Source organism: Salmo salar, chromosome 14, assembly GCF_965601325.2.
Source record: "Salmo salar chromosome 14, fSalSal1, whole genome shotgun sequence".
Lineage (NCBI taxonomy): Eukaryota > Metazoa > Chordata > Actinopteri > Salmoniformes > Salmonidae > Salmo > Salmo salar.
Window position 1 is genome coordinate 109,278,964 of NC_138304.1, and position 11,845 is coordinate 109,290,808.

At 42.7% G+C, this 11,845-nt stretch overlaps 1 protein-coding gene across 2 annotated transcripts; it reads right to left on the minus strand.

Moving 5' to 3' along the window:
- Positions 1–8,486: 8,486 nt before the first annotated feature.
- Positions 8,487–11,701, minus strand: mims1a (mitochondrial inner membrane scaffold 1a). 2 transcript variants are annotated; one of them, XM_014143268.3, is made up of 5 exons: positions 11,553–11,701; positions 10,713–10,750; positions 10,097–10,495; positions 9,461–9,572; positions 8,487–9,329 (listed from the first exon to the last, which is right to left on the minus strand). In XM_014143268.3, the coding sequence occupies exons 3-5, from the start codon at positions 10,474–10,476 to the stop codon at positions 9,030–9,032; spliced, it is 792 nt and encodes a 263-aa protein (XP_013998743.1). In that variant the 5' UTR covers positions 10,477–10,495; positions 10,713–10,750; positions 11,553–11,701; the 3' UTR covers positions 8,487–9,029. The 2 variants fall into 2 exon arrangements, with proteins under 2 accessions (XP_013998743.1, XP_013998744.1); XM_014143269.3 differs by lacking the exon at positions 10,713–10,750.
- Positions 11,702–11,845: the final 144 nt, after the last annotated feature.

Genomic DNA, 11,845 nt, shown 5'->3' on the forward strand with positions numbered 1-11,845 from the left:
TCCCTTTGGAAAATCTGACCACGACTCCATTTTGTTGCTCCCAGCCTATAGACGGAGACTACAACAGGAAGCTCCCGCCCTCAGGTCTGTTCAACGCTGGTCCAACCAATTGGATTCCACGTGGAATTGCTTCGATCACATGGACTGGGATATGTTCCGCATTGCGGCAAACAACAACATTGACGAATACACTGATTCGGTGTGCGAGTTTATTAACAAGTGCATCGGTGATGTTGTACCCACAGCGTCTATTAAAACATTCCCCAACCAGAAACCGTGGATTGATGGCAGCATTCGTGCAAAACTGAACTCACGAACCACTGCTTTTAATCAGGGCGACGTGACCAGAAACATGACCGAATATAAACAGTGTAGCTATTCCCTCCGCAAGGCAATCAAACAAGCTAAGCGTCAGTACAGAGACAAAGTGGAGTCGCAATTCAACGGCTCAGACACGAGAGGTATGTGGTCTACAGTCAATCACGGATTACAAAAGAAAAACTAGCCTCGTCGCGGATCACGATGCCTTGCTCCCAGACAGACTAAACAACTTTTTTGCTCGCTTTGAGGACAATACAGTGCCACTGACACAGCCCGCTACCAAAACCTGCGGGCTCTCCTTCACTGCAGCCAACTTGAGTAAAGCATTTAAACGTGTTAACCCTCGCAAGGCTGCCGGCCCAGACGGCATCCCCGGCCGCGTCCTCAGAGCATGCGCAGACCAGCTGGCTGGTGTGTTTGCAGACATATTCAATCAATCATTATCCCAGTCTGCTGTCCTCACATGCTTCAAGAGGGCCACCATTGTTCCTGTTCCCAAGAAAGCTAAGGTAACTGAACTAAATGACTACCGCCCCGTAGCACTCACTTCCATCATCATGAAGTGCTTTGAGAGACTAGTCAAGGATCATATCACCTCCACCCTAGACCCACTCCAATTTGCTTACCGCCACAATAGGTCCACATACGACGCAATCGCCATCACACTGCCCTAACCCACCTGGACAAGAGGAATACCTATGTAAGAATGCTGTTCATCGATTACAGCTCAGCATTTAACACCATAGTACCCTCCAAACTCGTCATTAAGCTCGAGACCCTGCGTCTTGACCCCGCCCTGTGCAACTGGGTCCTGGACTTCCTGACGGGCTGCCCCCAGGTGGTGAGGGTAGGTAACATCACCCCGCTGATCCTCAACACTGGGGGCCCACAAGGGTGCGTGCTCAGTCCTCTCCTGTACTCCCTGTTCACCCATGACTGCGTGGCCATGCACGCCTCCAACTCAATCATCAAGTTTGCAGACGACACTACAGTGGTAGGCCTGATTACCAACAACGACGAGACGGCCTACAGGGAGGAGGTGAGGGCCCTCGGAGTGTGGTGTCAGGAAAACAACCTCTCACTCAATGTCAACAAAACAAAGGAGATGATCGTGGACTTCAGGAAACAGCAGAGGGAGCCGCCTCCTATCTACATATCGACGGGACAGTAGTGGAGGGGTGGAGAGTTAAGTTCCTCGGCGTACACATCACGGACAAACTGAAATGGTCCACCCACACAGACAGCGTGGTGAAGAAGGCGCAGCAGCGCCTCTTCAACCTCAGGAGGCTGAAGAAATTCGGCTTGTCACCAAAACACTCACAAACATTTACAGATGCAAAATCGAGAGCATCCTGTCGGGCTGTATCACCGCCTGGTACGGCAGCTGCACCGCCCATCAACCGCAAGGCTCTGCAGAGGGTAGTGAGGTCTGCACAACGCATCACCGGGGGCAAACTACCTGCCCTCCAGGACACCTACACCACCCGATGTCACAGGAAGGCCAAAAAGATCATCAAGGACAACAACCACCCGAGCCACTGCCTGTTCACCCCGCTACCATCCAGAAGGCGAGGTCAGTACAGGTGCATCAAAGCTGGGACCGAGAGACTGAAAAACAGCTTCTATCTCAAGGCCATCAGACTGTTAAACAGCCATCACTAACTCAGAGAGGCTGCTGCCAACATACTGACTCAACTCCACCCACTTTAATAATGGAAAAATTGATGTAATCAATTTATCACTAGCCACTTTATATGTTTACTTACCCTACATTACTCATCTCATATGTATATACTGTACTCTATACCATCTACTGCATCTTGCCATCTTGATGTAATGTATCACTAGCCACTTTAAACAATGTCACTTCATATAATGTTTACATACCCTACATTGCTCATCTCATATGTATATACTGTACTCTATACCATCTACTGCATCTTGCCTATGCTGTTCGGCCATCACTCATTTATATATTTTTATGTACATATTCGTATTCATTCCTTTACACTTGTGTGTATATAAGGTAGTTGTTGTGGAATTGGTAGATTACTTGTTAGATATCACTGTGTGGTCGGAACTAGAAGCACAAGCATTTTGCTACACTCGCATTAACACCTGCTAACCATTTGTATGTGACCAATACATTTGATTTGATACAGGTTTAAGGCTCATACAGCGCATGTGTATAAGAGTTTTAGTGATTTTTTTTCCACCATAATTGTCAATGTTTGTCTATGGAGATTGCATCGCTGTGTGCTCGATTTTATACACCTGTCAGCAACGGGTGTGGCTGAAAATGGCTGAATCCACTAATTTGAAGGGATGTCCACATACTTTTGTATATACAGTGTGCCTTCCACACCCATCAACACACAGCCAGACTATGATTTGGCCTGTCATGCCAAATAATGCCCCTCAGCCAAAACTATTAGCGGACGTTGCTATATCAACGGTGTGACGACCTAATGACTTGAATTTTGGAGCTCATTACAGCCTAAATGCCGTTCTTTTCATCCCCACTATGCAAAAAAAGGCTGATTTCTGCGACAATTTCGCTGTTTCAACAAGTTTTGTTTAGCTAATCAAATGTAAACCTTACTTCTAACTACTTTTGGGTAACTTGTTAACATTACAAAATGAAATCCATGTCTTAAACGTTGCAAAGAAATCTGCTTGACACATTCATGTTACTTACCTCACGAAGTCAGCTAATTTCCACTCCATTCATATGCAAATGTATTTGATTCATACACTGCCTTGTCTGGCTGTCGTGTTTTTATTTTAACCTGCTCTTATCTACACTGAAATAATATCATTTCACTAGTCCTCAATTATAATATATTATTTGTCTCACATAGCTCATTAGTACACCCTTGTGGTTGAATATATATGTGCAGTATCTATTGTAGATCCTCAGATACAACAATGGATTATTTATTATATATTATTATTATATATTAACTGATAAAAAGACAGACCGTTCTCTCTGCTACCGCACAGCAAGCGGTACCGATGCACCAAGTCTGGATCCAACAGGACCCTGAACAGCTTCTACCCACAAGCCATAAGACTGCTACATAGTTAGTCCAGGTAGCTATTAGTTAACTACTTAAATATCCATACTGAACAAACATATTTGTATTTATTATGGATCCAAACTAGCTGCCTTTTGCCCTTGTGGTTGAATATATATGTGCAGTATCTATTGTAGATCCTCAGATACACACAGCAAGCGGTACCGATGCACCAAGTCTGGATCCAACAGGACCCTGACCAGCTTCTACCCACAAGCTATAAGACTACTAAACAAGACTGCTACATAGTTAGTCCAGGTAGCTATTAGTTAACTACTTAAATATCCATACTGAACAAACATATTTGTATTTGTTATGGATCTAAACTAGCTGCCTTTTCCTGGGGTCCAGTAAAATTAAGGCAGTTTATACAATTTTAAAAACATTACAATATATTCACAGATTTCACAACACACTGTGTGCCCTCAGGCTCCTACTCCACCACTACCACATATCTACAGTACTAAATCCATGTGTATGCATAGTGTGTGTGTGTGTATGCATGTGTCTGTGCCTGTGTTTGATGCTTCATGATGATTGATGCTTTTGATGCTTCGAGTTCCATGTAGTCATGGCTCTATGTAGTACTGTGTGCCTCACATAGTCTGTTCTGGACTTGGGGACTGTGAAGAGACCTCTGGTGGCATGTCTTGTGGGGTATGTATGGGTGTCTGAGCTGTGTGCCAGTAGTTTAAACAGACCTCTGGTGGCATGTCTTGTGGGGTATGTATGGGTGTCCGAGCTGTGTTCTAGTAGTTTAAACAGACCTCTGGTGGCATGTCTTGTGGGGTATGGATGGGTGTCCAAGCTGTGTGCCAGTAGTTTAGACAGACAGCTCGGTGCATTCAACATGTCAATACCTCTCATAAATACAAGTAGTGATGAAGTCAATCTCTCCTCCACTTTCAGCCAGGAGAGATTGACATGTATATTATTAATATTAGCTCTCTGTGGACATCTAAGGACCAGCCGTGCTGCCCTGTTCTGAGCCAATTGCAATTTTCCTAAGTCCTTTTTTGTGGCACCTGACCACACGACTGAACAGTAGTCCAGGTGCGACAAAACTAGGGCCTGTAGGACCTGCCTTGTTGATAGTGTTGTTAAGAAGGTAGAAACTAGGGCCTGTAGGACCTGCCTTGTTGATAGTGTTGTTAAGAAGGTAGAAACTAGGGCCTGTAGGACCTGCCTTGTTGATAGTGCTGTTAAGAAGGTAGAAACTAGGGCCTGTAGGACCTGCCTTGTTGATAGTGCTGTTAAGAAGGTAGAAACTAGGGCCTGTAGGACCTGCCTTGTTGATAGTGTTGTTAAGAAGGTAGAAACTAGGGCCTGTAGGACCTGCCTTGTTGATAGTGCTGTTAAGAAGGTAGAAACTAGGGCCTGTAGGACCTGCCTTGTTGATAGTGCTGTTAAGAAGGTAGAAACTAGGGCCTGTAGGACCTGCCTTGTTGATAGTGCTGTTAAGAAGGTAGAAACTAGGGCCTGTAGGACCTGCCTTGTTGATAGTGTTGTTAAGAAGGTAGAGTAGGGCTTTATTACAGACAGACTTCTCCCCATCTTCGCTACTACTGTATCAATATGTTTTGACCATAAGTTTACAATCTAGGGTTACTCCAAGCAGTTTAGTCATTTCAACTTCCTCAAATTCCACATTATTTATTACTATTATTAATATTATTAATATTAGAAATATTTAGGACTAACTTATTCCTTGCCACCCACTCTGAAACTAACTGTGGCTCTTTGAGTATTGCAGTCATTTCAGTCGCTGTAGTAGCCGACGTGTATAGTGTTGAGTCATCCACATAGATAGACACACTGGCTTTGCTCGTTATAAATGCAACATTCAACAATTTCAAAGGTTTTACTGAGTTAGTTCATATAAGGAAATCAGCCAATTGAAATAAATTCATTAGGCCCTAATCTATGGATTTCACGACTGGGAATACAGATATGAATCTGTTGGTCACAGATACCTTTAAAAAAAGGTAGGGGCGTGGATCAGAAAACCAGTCAGTATCTGGGGTGACCACCGTTTGCCTCATGCAGCGCGACACGTCTCCTTCACATAGAGTTGATCAGGCTGTTGATTGTGGCCTGTGGAATGTTGTCCCACTCCTCTTCAATGGCTGTGTGAAGTTGCTGGATATTGGCGGGAACTGGAACAAGCTGTTGTACACGTCGATCCAGAGCATCCCAAACATGCTCAATGGGTGACATGTCAGGTTAGTATGCAGGCCATGAAAGAACTGGGACATTTTCAGCTTCCAGGAATTGTGCACAGACCCTTACATTTTAGAGTGGCCTTTTATAGTCCCCAGCACAAGGTGCACCTGTGTAAGGATCATACTGTTTAATTAATCAGCTTCTTGATATGCCACACCTGTCAGGTGGATGGATTATCTTGGTAAATGAGAAATGCAAACTAAAAGGGATGTAAACATATTTGTGCACAAAATTTGAGAGAAATAAACTTTTTGTGCGTATTGAAAATTTCTGGGATCTTATTTCAGCTCATGAAACATGGGACCAACACTTTACATGTTGTGTTTATATTTGTGTTGATCCTTTTTGCACTAACTCTTGACTCATCACATTCGCTGCTGTTACTGGTTATCTATCCTGTTGCCTAGTCACTTTACCCCTACCTACAGTATACTGCTGTTACTGTCTATCTATCCTTTACCCCTACCTACAGTATACTGCTGTTACTGTCTATTATCTATCCTTTACCCCTACCTACAGTATACTGCTGTTACTGTCTATTATCTATCCTTTACCCCTACCTACAGTATACTGCTGTTACTGTCTATTATCTATCCTTTACCCCTACCTACAGTATACTGCTGTTACTGTCTATTATCTATCCTTTACCCCTACCTACAGTATACTGCTGTTACTGTCTATCTATCCTTTACCCCTACCTACAGTATACTGCTGTTACTGTCTATTATCTATCCTTTACCCCTACCTACAGTATACTGCTGTTACTGTCTATTATCTATCCTTTACCCCTACCTACAGTATACTGCTGTTACTGTCTATTATCTATCCTTTACCCCTACCTACAGTATACTGCTGTTACTGTCTATTATCTATCCTTTACCCCTACCTACAGTATACTGCTGTTACTGTCTATTATCTATCCTTTACCCCTACCTACAGTATACTGCTGTTACTGTCTATTATCTATCCTTTACCCCTACCTACAGTATACTGCTGTTACTGTCTATTATCTATCCTTTACCCCTACCTACAGTATACTGCTGTTACTGTCTATTATCTATCCTTTACCCCTACCTACAGTATACTGCTGTTACTGTCTATTATCTATCCTTTACCCCTACCTACAGTATACTGCTGTTACTGTCTATCTATCCTTTACCCCTACCTACAGTATACTGCTGTTACTGTCTATTATCTATCCTTTACCCCTACCTACTGCTGTTACTGTCTATTATCTATCCTTTACCCCTACCTACAGTATACTGCTGTTACTGTCTATTATCTATCCTTTACCCCTACCTACAGTATACTGCTGTTACTGTCTATTATCTATCCTTTACCCCTACCTACAGTATACTGCTGTTACTGTCTATTATCTATCCTTTACCCCTACCTACAGTATACTGCTGTTACTGTCTATTATCTATCCTTTACCCCTACCTACAGTATACTGCTGTTACTGTCTATTATCTATCCTTTACCCCTACCTACAGTATACTGCTGTTACTGTCTATTATCTATCCTTTACCCCTACCTACAGTATACTGCTGTTACTGTCTATTATCTATCCTTTACCCCTACCTACAGTATACTGCTGTTACTGTCTATTATCTATCCTTTACCCCTACCTACAGTATACTGCTGTTACTGTCTATTATCTATCCTTTACCCCTACCTACAGTATACTGCTGTTACTGTCTATTATCTATCCTTTACCCCTACCTACAGTATACTGCTGTTACTGTCTATTATCTATCCTTTACCCCTACCTACAGTATACTGCTGTTACTGTCTATTATCTATCCTTTACCCCTACCTACAGTATACTGCTGTTACTGTCTATCTATCCTTTACCCCTACCTACAGTATACTGCTGTTACTGTCTATTATCTATCCTTTACCCCTACCTACTGCTGTTACTGTCTATTATCTATCCTTTACCCCTACCTACAGTATACTGCTGTTACTGTCTATTATCTATCCTTTACCCCTACCTACAGTATACTGCTGTTACTGTCTATTATCTATCCTTTACCCCTACCTACAGTATACTGCTGTTACTGTCTATCTATCCTTTACCCCTACCTACAGTATACTGCTGTTACTGTCTATTATCTATCCTTTACCCCTACCTACAGTATACTGCTGTTACTGTCTATTATCTATCCTTTACCCCTACCTACAGTATACTGCTGTTACTGTCTATTATCTATCCTTTACCCCTACCTACAGTATACTGCTGTTACTGTCTATCTATCCTTTACCCCTACCTACAGTATACTGCTGTTACTGTCTATTATCTATCCTTTACCCCTACCTACAGTATACTGCTGTTACTGTCTATTATCTATCCTTTACCCTTACCTACAGTATACTGCTGTTACTGTCTATTATCTATCCTTTTTCCCTACCTATATGTACATATCTACCTCAATTACCTTGTACCCTTGCACATCGACTCAGTACTGGTACCCCGTGTATATAGACATGTTATCATTGACTCAGTACTGGTACCCCGTGTATATAGCCATGTTATCGCTACTGATTGCATATTTATTCCTTGTTATTATGTCTCTCTGCATTGTTGAGAAGGGCCCGAAAGGAAGCATTTCACTGTTAGTCTACATTTGGTGTTAAAGAAGCATGTGACAAATAATATTTTATTTGAATTTAATGGTGTTGTAAATGGTGTTGTAAATGGTGGTGTTGTAAATGGTGTTGATGTTAATGGTGTTGCAAAAGGAAATGTCAGTTTGACATTAAGGCTTCCTCCTCCAAATGTCGCCAACATGGTTCAGACTGCACCAATAACACCGTTATATTTGAGTATTTCAGCTGAAAACCTAGAAAACCGTGTAGCACATCTCACTGTGAATAGTTATGTTTTAATTGGCAAGCCAATGGAGGACAAGTACTTTTTAATATTTCAGATACATCTCTCAATATAACATTGTAAAAACAACAATAACCTTCTTGTAACATGAGCCAGTGTGAATATTGTGGTTGTGACTGACTGGGGACCTTAAAGTGTTTAATAGTCTACTTCTGCAGTGAAACAATTCAAAGCCCACTCCTCTACCACACATACCATGTTCTTCTGGAATCACTCCTTCATCTAAATATTTCCCAGAAAATATAGCACCCATTTTTCAACATATGTATTTTTCTACATTTAACTCCATATACCTATTTTTCTCCTTACCAGATCCATTGTAACCTATTGGAGCAGGTGCAGCAGCTTACCATTTGCAGTCAAGCAGACATGGAGGTGTTAAGAGAAATGCTTTGACGTTATGAGTATGTAGTGTCTGAGGAAGTCAGTTTAGGGCGATGTGTCCACCCATCCTTTAAGGGCTATAGTGGCCATATGAACATATATTTAATCATATCCAGGAATTAACATGATATCTACTCCGGCTTCTTTCTGAAAGACACTTTGTCTTTGGTCTCTTGGAGTTTCTCTGCCAACTTGTCCTTGTTATCCCCAATCCTCCCCGACAGACGATCTCTGGTCTCTTCCATCTTCTCAGAGAACCTGTCCTTGGTCTCTTCCATCTTCTCAGAGAGGCGTTCTCTGGTCTCCTCCATCTTGTCCTGCAGATACTCCTTAACAGGCGGTGGGGTGGTCATGTGGCCATGTTTACGGAGGTACCTGATCGAGAGGGATGTCCCCCCTAATGTCACGGTGTACCTGGCTGGGGTGGCAATCTGACAATAAACAACATGGACATTGTGGGTAATGTGATTTGATGTGTAAAGATTAATGTGGTGATTTAGCTCAAGAACAACACTCATAAGAACTGCCATAGTCCAACATGCAATGAGATGAGCATTCTTACCTTGTACATGGCGTACGCAGTCAGTGCATAGCCGCTCTGGGAATGCTCCAACAGCTTAACAAGCTTCTCCGGGAATCCAACATACTCCAGAAACGGAACCACATTTATACCCCTAAATGGTAAATTTAATATGGTTAATTTTCTATGCCACAGCAGTCAAGTGTCAACAACTAAAATAATGACCATCACTGGGCCCACCCTAGTCTGAGCCTAAATAAAGCAGGCCAGGCGTACACTATTAAACAATCAGGGTTGTCTATCTAAATGAGACTCAGCGGTGTCTGTGTCAGGCAGTAACCGCAGGTTGACCTGGGATGGAGAAAAGCCCATTATCACTAATGCCCATATGGAGAGGAGAAACAGGAACAGCCTCAGAAAAACATCTCACATTGTACATGAATGTTTGTCTTTGTCCCTTCTTCTCATTTCAGTTTGCTAAGTAATATTTTGATATTGCTGTACAACTGTATTACTCGTAACTTTCTGCATGGCAGCGTAGCAAAGAACTGCTTGTTGTAATTAACTCGTTCCTTATTATGTACTTTGTATTTCATGCTGCATTTTTGTGATACAGAGCTCCCTTGCAAAAGAGACAATTTAACTTCCCTACATAGATAAAGATGAAATAAAACTTACTGCATGGCAGCATAGTAAAACGTCCCGAACCACATGGAGGAGGTGATGAGGTGAAGAGGAATCATGACCTTCCCATACTGCTTTAGAGTCCTCCTGAACCTCTGGACCAGCCCAATGGACCGGTCCCCCAGGATATCTTCCTGGCCTGGGTCAGCTTGGCTCTGGTCCTCTTCCGTGGTGGACTTACGGGGTGCTGTGGTCCACACTGCTCCTGATGTGCTCACCCAGCGTGGGCTGGGGATGAGGCGAGCGTTCCTGAGGAAGGAGGAGGCCATCCGTGGACCCAAGATAGTGGACGGCTGCAAGGTAACTGGGCCCAGAAGCATGGAGCGCAGGGCAGCTGATTGCCACAAGGCTCTCTGGTTAAAGAGATGCTGCATCTTCTTACTGTTGCTGCCTCTGTAGCAAAACCACACACTATATTAGACACTTGGTTCCAATGAGCGTTTTTGTATTCACACGTTTTATTCAACAACATAGCTAAAACCAATCACTATTGATGTGATCAGAAAAGTTCAATTTTTTTCTCAACAATGGATGACATTAACGCGACTAGTGTAATACTTGGTGCATGTTGAATGTGTAAAACAGTCATCCAGAACAATGCCATAGCTACCTTAGTTGAATAACGGTTCAATAAAGTTGATCCAGTTGCTGAAGTGGAAGACAAGCAAAGTTATCTAGGATAACCATCCAACTCAATGTTCTATCACTCACTCATGTTCAATGGACTTCTATCAAGGTATTTAACCACCATCTCATGTAGCACGCTGGTCGCTACATAAATCAAAGCATGGATTGCATTTAAAGATAGGCAACACCTTGATCAGCCCGACAATGTTGTTGCACCAACGTTGCATAATAAATTCTGCAATCAAACTTTTTCATTATGTAATCCACTTGGTGGATATTTGTGCATAACAGTTCATCATTCACCATTTTCTACGATTTCTGTCAAGTCTACGCCTACAATTGGATGCATACTTCCGATTTCACAGAACGCACTGCAATTGCTTCTGCAACCCAATACTGCAAGCCAAACGCAGCGCTCCATTGGAAGTGAATGTACTTGTGTACCAAAACTCAATGATCGAGTTACGCACGTCGTTGGCTAACTAGTCTATTTTAATTTCATTTAACCTTTATTTAACTAGGCAAGCCAGTTAAAAAACAAATTACTATTTACAATGAAGGCCTACCCGGGCCAACACCTCCCATAACGCGGACGACGCTGGGCCAATTGTGCTATGTCCTATTGGTCTCCCGGTCACGGTCGGTTGTGATACAGCCCGGGATCGAACCAGGGTCTGTAGTGACGCCTCTAGCACTGAGATGCCGTACCTTAGACTGCTGCGCCACTCGGGAGGCCCCAAACATCGCACAACGTTGATGGCAACACACAATGTAAGCCACCAACAAAACGTACATTTATCATCATATATTTAAAGGAACGTACTTGACAATCCGACATGGTGTTTCGTTCTTTCAACCCAGCCTAAAGTTTAGATTTGTCCTTCTGGCATACAGCAGAAAATCCTCACGTCGCATACATATTACGTCAAGTGATAGGCCCGCAAGGATTTGTGGGAAGAGTAGTCCAGACATCCGGCAGCTCTGCACCGCCAAACACGCCACTGACGTTTGTTTCGGTTTCTACAAAATTGAAAGCATCACTTGATCACCAAAACACAACGAAAACACATGTTGATTTTCTTCACATATTACATCATGTGTTCCCCTATAGCTAAC